The following is a 21,248-nucleotide window of genomic DNA, read 5'->3' on the forward strand; positions in this document are numbered from 1 at the left end:
AGTTTCCAAATCTGCCAGAATGTGCCCAGTTTCGAAGAGTCTGTTCTGTTAGCTGCATAAATGCCCTTTTAGTTCTTGGATGTGGTGAAAAATAGGTCACCCTCGAACTCCTTCTCTTGTGCCCCTTGTGGTGGCTGGTGAGCCCAGACCATGTCAGGCTCTCGATAAACAGAATCATGGAATGTTAGCACCAGACAGGGTATATATAATACCTCTTCTTGCCCAAGCTCCCTGTAGGCAGGGAGAGAAAACCCAGGAGAGTGGCATGTGATGGTCCAGCTTGACAGTTGGGCAGATGCGGTGGGCTCCCACCGTGGCCCTCTCCGCACTTACTGAAGGGTCCAACACAAACTGCCCACTTGCTACCATTCCTTCTGCCGTAGAGGGAAGCCGGCCAATTACACAGCAGCCGTCTGGGGAAGTAGGGCTATATTTAGCTCGGAGGGACCACCGCCTTCTAAACTGCACAGAGATGAAAACAGACCCCCATTTCTTTCCTAAACCACCCGATACAATCTGCTGCGCCTCCTCTCTCATGGGGAGTAGGGGGTTAAATTCCTGTCTGGGAAGTGTTTGGACCTTTCTAGAGTTATTTATGGGCTTCCCTAGTGGCTCTGATGGTAAAGAATCTGCCTGCAGTGCAGGAAACCTGGGTTCGATCCCTGGGTTGAGAAGATCCCTTGGAGTAAGAAGTAGCAACCCACTCCAGTATTCCTGCCTGGAGAATCCCATGGACAGAGGAGCCTGGCAGGCTGCAGGCCATGGGGTCACACAGAGTCGAACACTGTAGTGACTGTAGTGACTTAGCACACAGAGTTAATTACCCCTTTCCTGGCTTCAGGCTTCCACCCTCAAGAGCCCCCAGATGCTGGGAAGATAAGGCTGCTGCTGAGGGGAAAGCCCTGAAGCATTTGGCAGTTAACTGTGACTAATAAAAACCTGGACTCCTGGAATTTAAAAAATGCACAACAGCCTCCATCCCTGTGGTTAAGAGCAGAAGAAAGAGGTTTTTCAGGTCTCCAGGTCCCTCCAGTAGGAGGTGAGAATGTGGAGGGGAGGGGTACCGGATGCCCCCACTGTTGGAAGTGAATATTATCCTCCCAGCTCCATCTTCCTCCTGGCCCCTCCAGTCCTCCTGGGCTGCCTGCTGTCACAAAGGAGAAATTGGGGCTCTAAGGCCACTCAGAGGATGTGTGTGTTAGTCGCTAAGTTGTGTCCGGCTCTGCAACCCCGTGAACTGTAGCCCACCAGGCACTGGAGAAGGAAATGGCAACCCACTTCAGTGTTCTTGCCTGGAGAATCCCACGGACAGGGGAGCCTGGTGGGCTGTCGTCTATGGGGTCGCACAGAGTTGGACATGACTGAAGTGACTTAGCAGTAGCAGGCTTCTCTGTCCATGGAATTTTCCAGGCAAGAATACTGGAATAAGTAGCCATTCCCTTCTTCCAGGGGATCTTCCTGACCCAGGAATCGAACCCAGATCTCTAGCATTGGAGGTAGATTCTTTACCGTCTGAGCCACCAGGAAAGCCCATAGGCCACCCTTAAATCTCACAGCTGGAGGCTTTCTAATCAGTTCTGGGAACCTACCTGCTTTGGCAAAAGAGCCTTTCAAAAATGGTAGAGGGCTCCCCTGATGGTCCAGGGGTTGGGAATTTGTCTGCCAGTGCAGGAGACACGGGTTTGATCCCTGGTGTGGGACGATCCCACATGTCACAGGGCAACCAAACTCACGCACCGTAACTACTGAAGCCCGTGCACCCTAGAGCTTGTGCTCTGCAACAGAAGCCGCCACAATGGGAAGCCCCCTGTACCACAACTAGAGAAAGCCCACAGAAAGCAACGAAGACCCAGAGCAGCCAAAAATAAAAATAAGTTTAAAAAAATGAGTAGAGAAGAAAGTGAGGTGGGGAGGCCGAAGAAAAGGAAAAGACCCGTTACGTTCCCTGACCTAACAGCACCCGGCCCCAGCCACGAGCCTCTCTATGAGCACATGACTTAGCAATGTGCAGACGGGCCAGAGCAGGGATGGCTGCTCACAAGGGCATCTGGATTTGTAATCTCCCCTTATCTAATGCTTTTTCCAACTTGTCCACAGCCACAGACAGGAAACAAAGCCTCTCAATTTAAGAGCCTCTGAACTCCTGGGAGGTTTGCTTGGAGCTCTGTTTTATAGGTTTAGAAAAGATCTATGCACTTTAAACCAACAGTATTGAACATTTATTATTTGCTCCTGCTTTCCTCTTTTGAAGAAGGGTTTGAGAATTGGCCCGAGACTCATTTTTCTCCCCCCTGTATAAAATGCTGTTTTACAGTGAGGTGTCCAGGGACCCAAGAAGGGTCAGTCCCTCTGCACATACAGTTGCAAGTCTCAGGCTCCAAAGGGGCCAGAACTCAGGGGTCCTGCCTCCCACTCTAGGGTCTAAAACTTTAGACCATAGCAAAGGGGAGGATGGAGATCCTGATCGGTTAATTTTCTGGAAGAAATGAACCCAGGCTGGTGAATCAGCAGTAAGGCAAATCTCTTATAACATTTTACAGTCTGCATGCACTTTTCCAGAAATCATCTGGTTTTCCCCCCTACAGATTGTTTAAACCCCCTTGTAAATGATGAGTGCATGCCGTGCCATTCTGAAGGAGAAACCACTGCCACTCCAGATTACAGACTGTCATAGCTGGAAGGGATCGAAATCAACCAACTCATCTTAAAGAAGGGAGTGGACTTGCTCTGTGCTCTGGCCAAACTCTCCCTGGGAGGGGTCATCCTTCTGAGGAAGAAGCACTTTTTCCCTCCTCTAGAAGGGAATTTATGAAGTGTCGGGGGCCCCTGAGGATGCCCCAGGCAGATGTAGGACTCCACGGAAGCACAGTTAGCTCATAGAGTGAAATTCCATCCTCCAGGCCCCAGGGCATAGTGACTCACGCCTCTGGCATCCCAGAGTGGGATGAACTTGGTCTAGACGGATGCCGTTTTCTTCCACTCGCTGCTTGGGGAAATTTCAATGTGCTCTGGAGAAGGCACAAGCCTGTGAGGGTCATCTCTAATGGTCTGTGATCTGTCTTCAACCTCCAGGTGTCTACGAGGGTGGATATGCTAGAACCTGGTCACACCCATTCAAAATAAGGGTGAGAAGAGATGGGAGTGTCTCTGTGATCTTCAATAGACTGATCATTTGTGCCTGGGGTCACAAGACACAGAGAAGTCATTAACTTGACTCTCTACTCTTGGCCACTTTTGAATTTATGAGCCCCACCTGGGGGACATCGAGGGGAGGTGGGGCTTTAATTTTCACTGTGATGTAGAACAGTGAGGGTGGAAAGTGTCTGCTTTCAAGGCCAAAGTCATGATGTGCCAGAGATGGAGAGAGAACATGAGAACACACAGTAGCAGACATCCCTTCTCTGCATGTGTCTGTGTGAGTGTGTGTGTGTAACAGGCATGACCCCAATTCACACAATGGTCGTGTGTGTGTGTGTGCTCAGTTGAGTCCAACTCTTTGCAACCCTATGGACTATAGCCCCCAGGCCCCTCTGTCCATTGGATTTCCCAGGCAAGAATACTGGAGTAGGTTGCCATTTCCTCCTCCAGGAGATCTTCCTGACCCAGGGATCGAACCCGCATCTCCCAGCTTTCCTGCACTGCAAGCAGGTTCTTTACCACTGAGCTGTGGGGGTAGTTTGACACACAGTGGTGATCACTGCCAGTAGTCAGCTAGTGTGCGCCCCCTGTGCGGGCTGGCTGGGTGCACTTTCAGAGATGCAGATAAACATGGGGTCTTAGAATTTGGTAATCATCTCATCCCGTGTCCTTCCCATGTAGGGATTTGGCTGCCATATTCCTTGCAGGAGCTCATCCAGTTCCTGCTTAAACTACTCTGGGGACAAGGAGCTCACCACTCACAGGGCAGCCTGTCTCCTGTGCTTCAGAGTCCTCGGGTGGTGTTGAAATGTGTAGCTCCATCACTCAGCCTTAAAGAGTTTTCATATTCAGCTGAAATCTACACCCCAACCCCTCCCCATTCATCTTAGTTTTGGGAGTTAAGCCAAAGTACAAACGCTCTTCTCCATGGTAGCACTTCAATATTTGAAGAGGACCGATATCTCTTCCATCTTATCTGTTTTCTTGACACAATGTCTTCATTTCCTCATGTGATGTGGTTTCCAGACCTGTGTCCACCTGGCTGGTCCTTACTCTGGATGACCTAGTTAAGAGATGGCCCTGGAAATTCACTCCCTTCTTGGTCCAAAAAGGGAAGAGTTTAGGAAAAATGTCCCCTTCCCCTCAACCAAGTGTATCAGTTTACACACACTTTTCTAGCAGCCATACCATTGGCTTATACTGAGCTTTTAGGCAACCAATCACTTTCAGGGATCTTTTAAATACAATCAACACTTTCAGTCTCTTTTCCTGGCTTTTGCTCTGTAGCTGTTTTTTCCATTTTTTCATCATGAACCTTGACATAGAACCTTATATTCATCCCGAACACATTCCAAGACTTCCCTGATGGTTCAGCATCTAAGACCCCATGCTCTCAATCCACCCTGCTTATTTAACTTATGTGCAGAGTACATCATGTAAAATGTCTGACTGGATGACTCACAAGCTGGAATCAAGATTGCTGGGAGAAATTTGAACAACCGCAGATAAACAGATGATACCACTCTAATAGCAGAAAGCAAATAGGAACTAAAGAGTCTCTTGATGAGGGTGATAGAGGAGAGTGAAAAGCTGGCTTAAAACTCAACATTCAAAAAGCTAAGATTATGGCATCTGGTCCCATCACTTCATGGCAAATAGGAGGGTAAAAAGTGGAAACAGTGACAAAGTTCATTTTCTTAGGCTGCAAAATCACTGCAGATGGTGATTGCAGCCATGAAATTAAAAGACACTTGCGCCTTGGAAGAAAAGCTATGACAAACCTAGACAGTGTATTAAAAAGCAGAGATATCACTTTGCTGACAAAGGTTCATCTAGTCAAAGCTATGATTTTTCCAGTAGTCATGTATGGATGTGAGAGTTGGACCATAAAGAAGGCTGAGTGCCAAAGAACTGATGCTTTCGAATTGTGGCATTGGAGAATACTCTTGAGAGTCCCTTGGTCAGCAAGGAGATCAAGCCAGTCAATCCTAAAGGAAATCAATCCTGAATATTCATTAGAAGGACTGATGCTGAAGCTGAAGCTCCAATACTTTGGCCACGTGACGTGAAGAGCCGACTCAGTGGAAAAGACCTTGATGCCAGGAAAGATTGAAGGCAAAAGGAGAAGAGGGCAGCAGAGGATGAGATGGTTAGACAGCATCACCGACTCAATAGACATGAACTTAGTTAGGCAAGCTCCGGGAGACAGTGAAGGTCAGGGAGGCCTGACATGCTGTAGTCCATAGGATCACAAACAGTCAGAAACAACTTAGCAACTGAACAACAACAACAGAACTTCCCTGGTCCACACACATCTAACAGGGTACATTTCTCTAGCCAAGAGGAATGATTCCATGACTTCAGCTACTGACACAGCTATTATATGAGGTATTTCGGAGAAACTTGTCACATCCCACAAATATCCCTTGTAGGTAGTCTGGGTGGCTCCCTACCCATCAGGCCAACCCTGCCCATAAGCATAAGCTTAGCCACGAAGTCCTGGATAGAAAAATCTTCTGGCAGCTGTCCGAGGTTCTGGTCAGACACCCTGAAATCTAGGCCCATTAATGATCTACTTTAAGCAGATACCAAAGGGAAGAGGTTACAGGGGACTGCTCATCAACTGAAAATTTTCACAGTATTCCTGGCTAGACAGGAAAGCTCCTAGTCTGGTCCCTGGTAACCAATCTGATTCGTATGACAGCAAGAGGGAGGTCTTCTAGGAAAATGCCAAGTTTAGAGGCTGTGGAAGTCATCTAGCCCTTGAAACCAGACTCCTCCCAGCTAAGCCTCTCTGGGTTACTGTAAACTCACTTAGGATTACCTGGAAGATCATTCCAGGTTACTTGTCCTGGAATGATGTTCCAACTTTCCCCAAGGCATGCATCTTGTCTTCTAGGGTTATAAGGGCTTGAGAACAAGGGTCACGTTTACTTGCCCCAATGGTATCCCAGACCATGATGTGTACACAGCAGACCCCCAACCAATAAACGTCCAGAATAGAGATAGGTGCTAAGATTTCCTATCATGGACTCTCAGCCCTTTCACAACAAGAAAGTTCTCTCTAAAATATTTTTCCCCTGGTCATTTCTCTGCCTTTTCCAGACAACGAAGGTTTTAATTTCTCTGTGACCCATCTTATTTCCCTTCTATTTTAAAAAATATTTATTTATTTGGCTGAGTCTATCTTTGATCTTCATCGCAGCATGCAGGATCCTTAGTTGTGGCACGTGAACTCTCAGTTGTGACATATGGGATGTAGTTCCCTGACCAAGGATTGAACCCGGGCCTCCTGCATTGGGAGCATAATTAGCCACTGGACCACCAGGGAAATCCTTTATTTCCCCTTTAAAGGCTAAGCATTAGAAGTGGACCCTACAGGCAATTTCATAAACACTTTTCTGTTGAACTGCCCTTCACAGAGTTCTTTTTCAGAACTTTTTTGATTCTTCCCTAGTGGCAGATGGGTCTTCTCATTTTTCCAGTCCAAAACCCACTGGCATTTTGGCCTATCCACTTTTGATTCATGCTAGCAGTGACTTTCTCATGCCTGGAAGTCAAGATCTTCACTTGACAATCCAAGTGGATTATCCCAAGGATGTAGGATGAACAAAAGCCCATTAAAGATGTCACACATTTGACCTTGAATCAAGGTTAGCAGTTTGCTGAAGTGATTGTTTCAAGCAGAAGCCTGAAGAAATCTCTATCTATGATCTGTTGGCCACTTCAGAACTTTCGTAATGGAATGGTCAACTCATTAGAAAGAAACATTTCAGTCACTGATGATAGATATGGGCTAATACTTATTTGTAGTTGATTAATATTGGGATTCCAAAATTCAGAGATCCCTGATTTAACTTGATCATTAGAATAATAATATTGCTAAATCCAATTACTACCAAAAAACCAAAAAATGCTGTGGACTCCCCCCCAAAAAATGTCACACATAAATTCATAGTCCTATTAGGCAAGGCAATACTATGAAGGAATGATTTGCTTCTGTGCATTTCTCATTGCTATTTAGCTTGATATTTTATCCTAGGATCTTCTTCACCTGCCTTCCCAGGTGGCTCAGTGGTGAAGAATCTGCCTGCCAAGTAGGAGACAGTTTCAATCCCCTGGAGAAGGAAATGGCAACTCACTCCAGTATCCATGCCTGGGAAATCCCACAGACAGAGGAGCTTCGTGGTCTACAGTCTATGGGGTCACAAAAGAGTCAGACACAACTCAGTGACTAAACAACAGTGACGAATTCATTAAGTGGATAATGTTGGTTTTCATTCCTGAGAAGAAAATTCTAGGTACCTAGCATCGTTTTTTTTTTGGATACAATGGTAAACTAGACGGAACCCCTGCCTTTGGGAGCTTCCAATCTCATTGGAAAGATGAGATGCATTATATGAGGGGGTGGCTAATTACTTCATATGAAGTTATATAAAGAGTATGAAAAGTATGAAACTGGATTGGATAAGCCCACCTTCCAAATTATAACCTTCATGATAGAGCAAGATTATCAGGAACCAAAACACTAGATACACAACATCAACTCTGTAACCATCTCTTCTGGTTATCCCAAATAAAACAGCAGCATTTGAAGACTGTCAACCAGAAGTGGTCTCAAAGCTGCCGGCTGAGAGAAGGCTGGAAATCCTTTTCCACACTGTCATGCAGGTTTGGACCAGTTCCCAGCATCTCAGTGCGCTCTCAGAGCATATGAGAAAGAGTAGGGCAGAGTGAGTCATGGGAGGAAAATGTAAAGACCACAGTCTGGGGAGAACTTCCTCTGAAGCCCAAATAGGGCAATTTCAAGAATCAACTCTCTTCTGCATTAGTCTGAGGCCGGCTGGAAACTACAGCACAGAAAAGGCTCCTTGTCCTGGATTCATGGACGATCCCGTAGTGCCTTGGGGGTAACATCCAGCACATTCCTTGAGGAAGGAGTCTTGGCTGCCTCTTCCTCCTGCCCTAAGCCCCACATAGTGGAGAGCATTAAATGCTTGTTCATTCTATTCTTTGGCTGGAGCACTTGTAAAAAAGATAAATCTGAAATTTAGCCATAAATTTAGAAGAAGGGTCACAAGCCCTTTTGCCATTCCCAAATGTTGACTTGGGCTGGCAGCATCAGAATCCTCTGAGAGAGTTAAAAAAAATTAGCTGTTCTTTTAGTGGGAGACCCTCACTCAGGAGGTCTGATGCATTTTAAAAGTGATTCTGATCCCCTGCTAGTTAGGGGACAACTGTCCTGTGACAGCCAGCCTCCAATATGACCCCCAGTGACCACTACTTTCTGGAGTCATATCTTTGGGTAATCTCCACCCACAAGGCGTACTGTTGATGTGAATGACCAATAAAATACAGCAGAAATGATGGACCATCACTTCTGAGAGGACGTTAGGAAAGACGTGGCTTCCATGTTTTGTTCCCTCTCTCTCTTTCTCTTTTGAGTCATTCACTCTAAAGAAAGACAACCACCATATCTTAAGGATGTTCAAGGAGCCTATAGGGCGATTGTATGGAGAGGACCAGAGGGCTCCAGCTGACAGCCAGAAGGAAGCTAAGGCCTGCCAACAACCACAGTAGTCAACTTGGGAGAAGAGTCCCCAGTCCTAGTTGACAACGTGACTGCAAGTTCACGAGATGTTCTGAGAAAAATCAACTGGCTGACCACTCCTGGCTTCCTGATCCTTAGAAACTACTTGAGACAATCCAAGTTTGTTGTCTGAAGCTGCAAAATATAAGGGGCAGGGAGGTAATTTGTTACACTGCAGTTGCTAGCTGATACATTTTCCTAGCCCAAAGGGCAAGCTCCTGAACATAGCTGAGTCTTCTCATGGCCTCCTTTCTACCCTCATTTCACACTATTTCCAGATTCAGGATCTACAGTCTTGAGTGGTATTGACCTGCTTATGCCCAGTTAACAGAGAACTCTATACCTCTGTGTCTTTGTCTAAGCTGTTCTCTGCTTCTGATGGCATCCCCTTCTTCAGAAATGCTTCCTCAACTGCCCTGGCACCAAATGATGAGTTTAGGTCCCACCCCTCCAAGTGACCACACACACTTCTTAGAATCATAGGTGAAAAGTGAGTTAAATGGAAGAAGGGAAACATTCACATGAAAGAGTCATCAAGGGCACATGAACTTATCAGAAAGAGAAACACCATATGATATCACCTATATGTGAAATGTAAAATATGACGCAAAGATGAATCTATCTCTGAAACAGAGAAACAGACTCACAGATTTGTGGTTGCCAAGGGAGGCAAGGGTGGGGGAGGGATGGAATGGGAGGCTGGGATTAGCAAATGCAAACTGTTACACTTGGGATGGATAAACAAAAGGCCACGCTGTGTAACAGGGAGCCCAGCTTGGCACTCTGTGATGACCTAGAGAGTGGAATGGGGGGAGGGGAGGGAATCTCAGAGGGAAGGAATATATGTACTTAATTGTAACTGATTCACATTGTTGTACGGCAGAAATCAACACAAAATTGTGAAGCAATTTAAATTAAATTGCTTTTAATTTAATTTTAAAAATAAATAAAAATTTTAAAAAGATTCTATTACATAGACAGGGAATTATATTCAACATCCTGTGACAAACTATAATGGAAAAGAGTATGAAAAAGAATATATATATGTGTGTGTGTTGTGTGTATATATATATATATATATATATAAAATAATCACTTTGCCATACAGCAGAAACTAACACAACACAGTAAGTCAACTATGCTTCAGTTGAAGAAAAAATAAAGCACATGACTTGCCTCTATGCTGTTGATCAGCGAATTGTCAAACTTGAAGCCAGGAATTCTTTTCTCACTGCACACCACACCCACATCTTCCGTGTGCTTGCAGTCGGTCACACCCCAGCCATTGGAGGAGCAGGCTGCAAGGGTCGCCTCGCTGCCGGTGCAGTAGACATTGTCCAACCAGATGGGCCCTGAAGGAAGCAGAGAAGAGAGAAGCCAAGATCCACATCAGAGTAGGTCTGAGTCTTTGGGCTCAGTCTTTGGGCGCATTTGGACACCGATTATGTACACAAAAACAGGAATTTTCCCTAATTTTGGCAGCTGTGTGGGGTCATCAATTGGTTTTCAGTGTGTTGAAATACTTCATACAGTTCAAGACCCTCCTGGATTCCCCTGGCAGAGGGATGTGATATAGGGATGTGGTGGATTGAAAATGATCGGAGTAGAAATCAGATTTAAACCCGAAGTAACATGGTATAATGGAAAGAACAGGGACTTTGGACCCTAAGCTGTTTGATACTAATTCTGGCTCAGCCACTCAGCTCTATAACCCTGGTCAAAGCTTCCTTTTCTCATTGGTAAAGTGGGGATAATAATGACATTTAAATGGCAGGACCATGTGCAGATTAGAGATAGTACATGACACATGCCTCGTTTATTGTTAGTCCAGAGTTACTAAAAAAATGGTAATGATGAATTTCCCTGGTGGTCCAGTAGTTGAGAATCTGTCTGCCAATGAAGGGACACTTGTTCAATTCCTGGTCTGGGAAGATCCCACAGGCCATGGGGCAACTAAGCCCATGCACCACAACTACTGAGCTGGCAAACCACAGCTAGAGAGTAGCCCCTACTCTCCACAACTAGAGAAAGCCCATGGGCACCAAGGAAGGCCCAGAGCAGCCAAAAATAAATATTTTTTAAAACGGTGATGATGATGATGATGATGATGATGAGGGTGATGGTATTAGTTATGCTCACAGAAGGCAACTCACAATGTGAGGTCATCTCCCTGAACCCCAAATCCTGGTGCTTTCAGGTCTCTTCCTACTTCCTGATGTTTCCCATCCACTCATTCAGAGATGGTCCAGCAAGACTAACCCACAGAGCCTCCCCTTCATGCTTCAGAAGTCAGGTGAAGGCAGGGCTGGTTTGTAGCCAGGCAATCTGTCTGGGAGTCCCTGGTGGGTCTCTGCTCACCTCCTGTGCATATTTACCTGACTTATAGCAAGTAGGGAATTCCAAGTGCAAAATGCTAGAGGGTTAACCACAATGAGACACAATCTCACACCCACTAGGATGGCTACTACCAAAACAAAAACTAAAACAGAAAATAACAAGTGTTGGCAAGGATGTGGAGAAATTGGAACCCTTGTGAACTGTTGGCAGAAATGTAACATTGCAACAGAGGAGCTCACGTTCTTTACATGTTGGTGCAGAAAGAATTCAGTGAGAGGCAAAACGATAGGTAAGAGATAGATTTAAAAATATAGGATGCTGGAACTTCTTTGGTGATCCAGTGGTTAAGACTCCACCTCCCACTGCAGGGGGCACAGGTTTGATCCCTGGGTTGGGGACTAAGATCCAGCATGCTGGACTGTGTGCCTGCCCCCTTCAAAAAAAAAAAAAAAAAACCAAAAAGCTAATATCAAATGCTTGTGAGAGATACAAGCAGGCAGGCAAGGGAGCAATGCCCCAAGAGCTGGATAGGCTACATTTTTATAGTCAAAGGAAAAATGGGGAGGGGAGAAGACCACATTCTTCCTCATTCTTGAGTAGATGTCAGGCTTCTATCATCAGCTCCTCTTCCACATCAAGTGGGGGAGATTTTTGTCTCGTTGTGGCCCAACCGGCCCAATCTGTCATGGTACTATGTTAATTAGCTAAAAGCTAGTAGCATAAGCTAAAATATGGTAAGCCATGTCAGGTTTCAGTATAATGAGGGTCTTCTACTTCAGAATGTCTTCTTTCTCCTGTATTTTTGTTTTCAGTGTGCACAGAGGAGCATGACCTAGGGATCATTAACTTATTGACCCCAATGGCAGGATGCAGGTGTTATTTTTCTGCCATTGTTTTATTGTCTTGAGGGCTGGCTCACGCTTCTATTGCACGGTTTTGTTGCTAAGCAAATCTGCTTTCTTGAGTGATCATTCACTTACAGGGGTCTTCCAAAGTTCCCTCTCTATCTATGAGCTCTTAGTGAGATTTTTAAACTATTTGATTATCTTACTTTATCCCTATCAGAATGATGCAGCCCCTATAAGAACACAGGGTGGTTCCTCGAATTAAAAATAGAATTACCATGTATCTAGCAATTCCCACTTCTGGGAATATATATATTCAAAAGAATTGATAGCAAGGTGGCAAAGAGATATCTGCACACCCATGTACATCACAGCACTTTTCACAATAGCCCAAATGTAGAAGCAACCTAAGCATCCGCTGACAAAGTGTAGTCTACACGTACACGGGAATATTACTCGGCCTTCAAAAGGAAAGGCATTCTGTCACTCGCGACAACATGGGTGAACCTTGAAGTCCTTATATTAGGTGAAATAAATCAGTCGGGAAAAGGCAAATACTGTATGATTCCATATATATAAGGTACTGAGAGTAGTCAAAATCACAGAGACAGAGTGTAGAATGGAGTTTACCACGGGCTGGGTTAGGGGAGTTGAGGAGTGGTTATTTAATGGGTATAGAGTTTTAATTCTGCAAGATGAAAAGTGGGTCCACAACACTGTGAATGTACTTAACAGTACTGCACTGTACCCTGAAAAATGGTTAAGATGGCACATTTTATATTATATGTACTTTACCACCATTAAAATTTAAAAAAAATTTTAAGTGCTAGAGTGGTTTCAAGTAGTGATTTTTATAAGCATCACTACACAAAGAAAGAAAACAGAGTCAAAACTCTCCTTTTTCTCATGACTCCAGAAGGACTCTACAGTAGAGTGGAGTCAGAAAACCTAGGTTCAAATTCTCTCTGCATCAGGACTTCCCTGGTAGTTCAAAGGTTGACTCTGCACTTCCAGTGAAGAGGGCATGGGTTCCATTCCTGGTCAGGATATAAACACCCCACATGCCATGTGGTACAGCCACAAAAACAAAACAAAAAACAAATTCTCTCTGCCTCTGGCATGGTTACCATGTGACTAGGTCAACTACTTCACCAAGCCCATTCCTCAAGTGAAAACAATGATACTAACAAACAGGTCGCCATGGAGATTCAATTAGATTATGAATGTGCCTAGTATGTGTTCACCTTCCCTTTCTCCTTCCTCCTCCCAGTAAGTCAGAAAACAAGGAATTCTGCTGCTTCCTCGCTGCAATGAAAAAGCAGATAAAAACACTCCCATTGTAAAGATGAGAAAACCAAAGAAAATCTGAGGTTCTTCAAGGTCAGCGGGAACCTCGGGTCAGCCTCTGGACTTCGAGGCCCCAGATGAAATGCGTCTGCTATGACAGATGGCAGCTCAGGGCTCAAATGAGAGAACCTCAGATGCATTGAAGGGAAACAAAAGGCTTATTGAAAACATCTGGGCTTAGGTTTTCCAACTGGTTTCTCAATTTGGCTTCGTTTCCAAGCCATCAAGCTCCACTGAAACACATGCTCCCTAATCGATTGCTGTTTCAACAACAAACCAATGTTTGTCTTGCTAAGTACTAGCAACAGAAAAGACCCTCCACGTTTGAAGCGGGGCCTCTTCTATGGAACAGTCTTCAGAAAAGCTGCTGAATGGACAGAGACAGTGAAAAGAAACAGAGCCCTTATTCCATCTGCAGACAGAGAAACCACCCTGACTAAGGGGATGGGAAATAGGACAACATTTAGCTAAAAGTACCAGCAGGAGCTGCAAAACAGATGCCCCAGGGCGTGTTTTATTTTTTGATAAGGAGCATTTGAAATTAGCACCCTGTTGGCTCAGAATGTAAAGAATCTGCCTGCAATGCAGGAGACCCAGGTTAGATTCCTGGGTCCAGAAGATCTCCTGGAGAAGAAAATGGCAACCCACTCCAGTATTCTTGCCTGGAGAATCCCATGGACAGACGAGCCTGGCGGACTACAGTCCATGGGGTTACAAAGAGTCAACGCAACTGAGTGACTTTCACTTTCATTTGAAATTAGCACCCTGGAGCATTAATGCTAACTATTACCCCAAAGAGCTGCTTTCTTAAGAAGCTTCAACTCATCCCCAGTAAGTCTACCTTCTACACAATCCCACCAGTTACCTTCTTAGATAGTGGGAATGTTCATTTCTATGTGCCCCAAGATGACATCACCATGCCAGGTAAACTAATTTGGCCTAATTTCATGACCTTTTTTTCCCCGCTGTGTGCTCAATGCCTAACAACTAAATTGTTCTGATTCCGAAGCAACCAACTTCCAGTTTGCTGCTGGAATGCACGGTGGTTTGGGAACAGTTCACTACATGCCATCTGAGAGCTGCTAGGAAAGTGCCATAGGGACACAGATGGGGGCCAAACTAAAATGCCAGTCAGGGACTTCCCTGGTGCTCCAGGGGTTAGGAATCTGCCCGCAATGCAGGGGATGTGGGTTCAATCCCTGATAGGAGAACTAAGGTCTCACACACTACAGGGCAACTGAGCCCATGGGTCACAACTGATGAGCCCACATACCAAAACTAGAGAGTCTGTGTGCCGCAACAAAAGACCTCTCATGATCCAACGAAGATTCTGTGTGTTGCAACTAAGACCCGATGCAGTCTAATTAATTAATTAATTATTTTTTTAAAATGCCAGATAATCAGAAGCAAAACTTCATTTTACTCCTTCCACTCATTTACCCTAAGAAGATGCTTCTCCTGATGAAAGGAGAAGAGATGTACCAACAAGTTAACAGATCATTTGGAGAGAAAAGATTATAAATATAATTCTATTTGAAATCCAGCATTCCCCTGGCTGTCGGGGCAATGGAGATACTTCAAGCTAGGAGCTTCGGGGCCCCACTGCAGTCATCTGCTGGCTTCATCACTCTGATCTGAAGAATGACGCAGTGAGGGGGGGATTACATTAAACCTCAGATCTGAAGACTCCCAAAGGAGAGCAAACATCTGAGGTTCGGGAGGCTGCGATTCCATCCAGAGAGTAAGAAATGGGGCAGCTGTCCCCTCAAGAACTCTCTAAAGGCCCATGAGGTCTCTAAGCTCAGAGATGCTTTGGGAGAAAAGATCTATTGACAGGCTGGGCTGGAAACCTGGAATATCCCTGGTGCTCTCCCTGGCTTCATTACTACAGCCTGAACTTGAGAAGTTCACCTACAGTGTTTCTGATTCATCCAAAGAGCTGTCTAAACGCCATCAGAGCACATCCCAGGGCACGGGTCACTATGCCAAGTACTGCTTGCCAACTATTTTCTGTTTCGTTTTGGCCACACTGCACAGCATGTGGGATCTTAGTTCCCCAACTAGAGATCAGATCTGTACCCCCTGCATTGGAAGCACAAAGTCCCAACCACTGGACTGCCATGGAAGTCCCTTGCCAACTGTTTTTAATATTTTTCAAAATCAAACTGAATCAGCATTGGTGGTATAGTGGTGAGCAAAGCTGACTTCCAAATCAAACTGAATCACGATTAATGAATATTGACTGAATGTTCACCATGCACCCAGTGTTAAAAATCCTAAACTGATGCTGATGAGATTCAAATATATTTTACATCTAAAGAGTCTCTTGGGATAAACCAACTACCACTTTACATAGACAGGATAATGCTTAAAGTCCTAGAGACAGGACAGTTAAAAATTTTTTTAGCGTCTCTTTCTCCCTTCCTCTCTTTGATACCTATTCTTTCCTAAATCTTGATGGTCTCAATATCCCCAGAGAGGACCCTTCAGTACTCTTAGTTTGTCACCTCCTCTCTCCAATGACTCTCCTCATCCTACATCATCTAGTATCCCATGGTCATAGCTTAGACTTTGAATTACAAACTATCTCACCCCTTCCCCAATCTCCATTTCAACGCCTCTAGTGTGTATCTGCGTCCATGAGCCCACCTTTCTAGCACACTCCTACTACTGCAATCTCAGCTCACAATCTGTTGATCTTACCAACTTTCCCCAGTCCTTCAGTGGCTTCCTGGAGTACCTTGTTACCTACCCAACTTGGACTCCATGGACCTTGATTTTAATCATTCCCTTGAAAATTCCCTCTACTCCTGTGAACTTTTCTCCATTCATCATCCTTGGATGGCAAAGTCTGAGCCATGCTAACTCACTTCTCTAGCTACCCCGTACCTGCTCCTGAGCAGGTGAGTGGGGGATGGGGGGAAAATCATGCCCATCTTACCTGATGACAGGTAAATTTTAAGTTTAGGTAGAGAGAAAATAAAGATGTCACTAGAAAAACCCCAAAGTCATTGAAAAATATATGTTATAAAATAATCAGGCTTAGAGAGCCTGGAATAGAAAACATAAATCTGATGTTACCTCTAGATCACTCAGCAAGCAGAAAAAAAAGAGAGATGTGAAAGGCTAGAGAAGTTATCCAGGAGTTTTTGTAAAGAAGACAGGAAATGGGTTTTAAAAGCCTAGCACAACAGTCCATCGGGTTGAAAAAGAGTCAGACATGACTTAGCAACTAAACAGCAACAACAAAAAGATGCGAATACATCTTTGCTGCTTTTACTTGAATCACGGTAAGGAATGCAGAGTCAGCTTCAGAGAACAGTTTACACTAACTGCAGTCTCTTGATCCAGTTATCCCAAAAGGACATATTTAATGACACAGAAGTGAGACATGTATGAGATGAGATTTCCTCTCTCCTAGAATTTCTAGAATAATTGAAAGCCAGGGTTAGGAGGGACTAGAACAGTGATCAATTTCAGGGACTCCCAAACCTGGCTACATGTACAAGCACATTCAAAAGTTACAGAGTCCAAGGCTCCATCTAGACCTTAACCCAGAATACGAGGGGTTAGCTCCCTGGAAGATTCTAATGCCATTAGCGTGGCTGGTGGCTCAGAAGATAAAGAATCTTCCTGCAAAGCAGGAGACCCAGGTTCGATCCCTGGGTCTGGAAGATCCCCTGGAGTAGGAAATGGCAACCCATTCCAGTATTCTTGCCTGGAGAATTCCATGGACAGAGGAGCCTGGTGGGCCACGGTCCACAGGGTCACAAAGAGTCGGATACGAGTGATCAACTTTCACTTTTAATCAATTTATCCAACAAGAGTTTGGGGACCTCTGCTTGAGTCCAGCAGCCACGCTAACACCTGGGCAGCCGCTCAGCCAAGTGGACAAGGTGCTTTTGCTTTACTAACCTCCAGCTAGGAGGGGTCCTCTAGCTGGAGTTTTTATTTATTTTTTGGCTGCACCATGTAGCATGCAGGATATTAGTTCCCTGACCAGAGATGGAACCCATGCCCCCTGCATTGGGAGCATGAAGTCCTAACCACTGCATCACCAGGGAAGTCCCTGGAGATGTGATTTTATCTTTAATATTTATTTATTTACTTGGTTGCATTGGGTCTTAGTTGAGGCACTCAGAATCTTCATTGCACTGTGTGAGATCTTTCATTGCGATGTGTGGGCTCAGTAGGTATAGGGCATCGGCTTAGTTGCTTGGTGGCGTGTAGGATCTTAGTTCCCCAACCAGGGATCGAACCTGCATCCCTTGCATTGTATGGTGGATTCTTAACCACTGGACCACTAGGGAAATCCCAAGATTTTATTTTTAAATAATGCCCTTGGTCCTTATCTACTTCCCCACTTACAACCACAGACTATGACAGTTTCAAATGTTCTTAGAGAGCCTAACTTCCTAGTTATCCAAGAGGATAAGCATCTTCCTGTAAAGCATACAGTTAATTAGGTCAGTACAGGACAGAGCCCCAGGTTCTGGGCTCCACCACCTGCCCTCCCTCAAAATGATCTCCCCCCAATTTTTTTCAGTGTATTGACTGAGCTTATCATGAGTGGAAAGAAGAAGCCAATCAAAGTGAAAAAGACACTTCCCTGGTGGTCCAGCGGCTAAGTAAGACTTCTGGCTCTCAGTGCAGGGGGACTGAGTTCAATCACTGGTCAGGGAACTAGACCCCACAAGCTACAACTAAGAGTTCGAATGCCACCATCTAAAGATCCTGCATGCCGCAACCAAGACTGGCACAGGCAAATAAATAAATATTAAGAAAAAAACCCCCACAAAATGGAAAACAGAAAGCAACTCTGTTCTTATCCTGGCCAAGCCCAGCATGCTAATACTAAAAGCCTGAACTCTACCCCTTCAGGAGAATGGTAGAGTCAGGGATGCTAGCCTATGGGCAGCCCTTGTGACAAAGAGCAACAGGCTCTTATGAAGGAATGGTTAGGAGAAAGGCACCGTGTCCCCCTGGCTGATGCAACCCCAGGCAGTGCACAAGGCTTGAGAGATGACCATAGACGGACCTTGGTCACTACCTAGGGTCACTTCCTGGTGTAGTTGGCTCAGGACCAGGCTGCCAGATTTTGTGTCCTTAAACCAGGAAAGTAAAAGTGAAAGTCACTCAGTCGTGTCCCTCTGTTTGCCACCCCATGGACTATGGTCCATCAGGCTCCTCTGTCCATGGAATTTCCCAGGTGAGAATACCAGAGTGGGTTGCCATTTCCTTCTCCAGGGGACCTTCCCGATCCAGGAATGGAATCTGGGTCTCCTGCCTGTCAGGCAGATTCTTCACCATCTGAGCCACCAGGGAAGCCCCAAACCAGGAAAGTCGTGGGCAAAGCAGGACTGGGAGGAGGGTCACTGTCTCCCTCCCGCACACCCCTGCATTCCCGCCTTCCAGCATAGACACACAGGCTGCCCAGATGGAGTATTATCAGGGATTCCTACTTGACAGTAACTGCAGCTTCGTTTAGGAGGCTACCCCCCTGGAAGCCTATTGCCGCTCTCTCCAGGGGACCCCAGAACTCAGTTCCCAAGCGCAGAGCGATTTACCTTCCCCTTTGCCGTAGGAGGAACTGGCAGTCCAGGACTTGGCCTCCACGTAGCCCAGCTCCCGGCAGACGACGTGTGCGGCGTGGATGGTGAAGTCATCATCGCACACGGTGCCCCACTGGCCGTCGTAGTACACCTCCACCCGGCCCTCGCTGTGCTTCCGCTTCTGGCCCGCCAGGCGCAGCTGGATCTTGGCCACGTCGGAGGGCACCTCAGGCCGGTGGTACTCGGGGGCAGGCTCCTGGAAGTACTCGGGGTAGTGGCGCCAGCTTTCGTACTGCGCCAGGCTTAGTGTGGGCAGGAGGGCGAGCAGGGCCAGACAGCGGCAGAGGCAGGAGCTGCCGCGCCGCTCCATCCCTGTCCTCGGGCTGGGGGACCGAACGCGGGCGGGCACTTGGCGCTCAGGACCAAAGCGCAGGAGTTTCCTGGAAGAGGGGAGAGTTTCGGGTTACAGATGTCTAGGAAACGGCCAGTGATTTCATACTCCTTCGCTTAGGATTGAAAGCTCATTCTAGATTCCAACTTCTTCTCTCCTCCCATTGCGCTTCAACCTAGACAGGTCTAGGAAGTCCTACCTCTTTGCTCTCTACCCTACCAGATGTCTGAAATGCTTTTTATCAGCGCAGCTTCTGGCAGGAAACAGAGCACACTCAGACTTCATTTGAGTTGAGTTTTTAAAAAGACTGTTTACAGGAATGGATAAAAAAAGAGGTGATATATATATATATATCATATATATATATGTGGAATATTACTCAGCCATAAAAAAGAATGAAATAATGCCATTTGTGGCAATGGATGGAGCTAGAGATTATCGTATTGAGTGAAGTAAATCTGACAGAGAAAGACAAATATTATATGATATCACTTATATGTAGAATCTAAAAAAAATGGTACAAATAAACCTATTTACAAAACAGAAATACAGTCACAGATGTAGAAAACAAATGAATGGTTACCAAGGGGGAAGGGAGAGCAGGAATAAATTAGGAGATTGGGATTGACATATACACATACATACATATAAAACAGATAACTAATAAGGACTTACTGTATAGCACAGGGAACTCTATTCAGTACTCTGTAATGATCTGTATGGGAATAGAATCTAAAAAAGTGGGCGTACGTTTATGTATAACTGAGTCACTTTGCTGTACCCCTGAAACTAACACAACATTGTAAATCAATGATACTCCAATAAAAATTGACAAAAGAGAAAAAAAGACCCTAGACAGAGATGTGGACAGAGTTCAAAGAACAAAGGACCATGTAATAACCAGGCTGGCCAGAGGGGGCAGCTGTTATCATTGCCAGTCTTGGGGGTGGTGGAAAGAGTAGCTGAACCCAGAAGGCGGCTGTTGGAGCTGTGGCTTCAGTGAAGGGTCTCAGAACCACATCACAGCAACAGGGGTAAGGGGAACAAGTTCTTGACTTCACTGTCCTCGGGCTTCTAACCTCCTTCTGATGTTCCCCAGTGGGCAAACCCAAGCTGCTGAAGACAAGCCTGTCTCTTGGCGAGTCTCTGCAGATCTGCCTCCTGGGCACAGGGAGGGTGAAGGTGGGGAAGCAGGCTGAAGGGAGGCAGAGGGTCTTCAGCCCTCTTCCCCCTTCTCACCTCTGTGCATCTTGTTCTCCGGGGCCCAGCTCAGAGCCCGCCTTCTTGGGGGCAGCACTCCTACTGACACAGCCCCCCAGGATCTTCCTTCCAAAGGGGCTTGTTACCTAGACCTTCTCCTCACCCCTGTCCCCAAATACCTTCATATGCCCAAAGAGCCTACAGACTGCTTAAGGGCAAGACTTGTATCTCCTCCTTCTTTGGCTCCTCCAGAGTAAACATAATAGGTTCATGGACGTGTCTATGGAATGAAAAGGTGATTTGCTCCCAGGAACTGAGTGGCTGGAAAAATGAAGACGTGAGAGTGTCTGTGAAGAGGGCTCGGGGAGACTCCCAGGTAAGGCAGGCTTCCTCCCTCTGGACGTTAGCTGCCCTGAATGGAAATGGCCTCTTCCAGGTGCTGAGATAACACTACGAGACATCGAGTCTCCGTCTCTACTTGTTCACGGGGTGCTGTATCCTCTGCACATATCGGAACCCTCCTCTGGCTCCAGGCGTCCAGACACCCTGATGTGCTGCCCACACACCCCCCAGATCTCAACATGTTTTATATTCTGGATCTCATGGTGGCTGAGGTCACTGAGATAGGAGGCAAAACTCCGTAAACAGTTCTAACACAGGGCCTGTCCTTAGCTGAGCTGAAGTGTAGCCCCAGAGAGCAGTCCTGAGGCACCTCTCCTGCCCTTGGGGAAGCCAAGGAGGCCCAGGCAACAATTCCGTCCCTTTTTAAGTTTCCATCCCTGCGGGCTGCTAGGGACTGAGTGCAGCCTGCTCTGTACACAGAGGGCAGACATAAAGGTCTTTGTGGT

At 45.9% G+C, this 21,248-nt stretch overlaps 1 protein-coding gene and 1 non-coding gene across 2 annotated transcripts in view; one reads left to right on the forward strand and one right to left on the reverse strand.

The window, feature by feature from the left end:
* The window catches only part of LOXL2 (lysyl oxidase like 2), a 113,146-nt gene that overhangs the window by 61,802 nt on the left and 30,096 nt on the right, over nt 1–21,248 (reverse strand). The window contains 2 exon segments of the mRNA NM_001099053.1: nt 9,905–10,080; nt 18,825–19,249. Coding sequence (NP_001092523.1) covers nt 9,905–10,080; nt 18,825–19,179 — 531 coding nt within the window. The 5' untranslated portion in view covers nt 19,180–19,249.
* LOC112447920 (small nucleolar RNA SNORA2/SNORA34 family) lies at nt 6,776–6,911 on the forward strand. Its single transcript, XR_003036185.1, has one exon. It is a non-coding gene; the product is annotated as a small nucleolar RNA SNORA2/SNORA34 family (small nucleolar RNA).

The sequence above is a fragment of the Bos taurus genome, chromosome 8 (genome assembly GCF_002263795.3).
Source record: "Bos taurus isolate L1 Dominette 01449 registration number 42190680 breed Hereford chromosome 8, ARS-UCD2.0, whole genome shotgun sequence".
Classification (NCBI taxonomy): Eukaryota; Metazoa; Chordata; class Mammalia; order Artiodactyla; family Bovidae; genus Bos; species Bos taurus.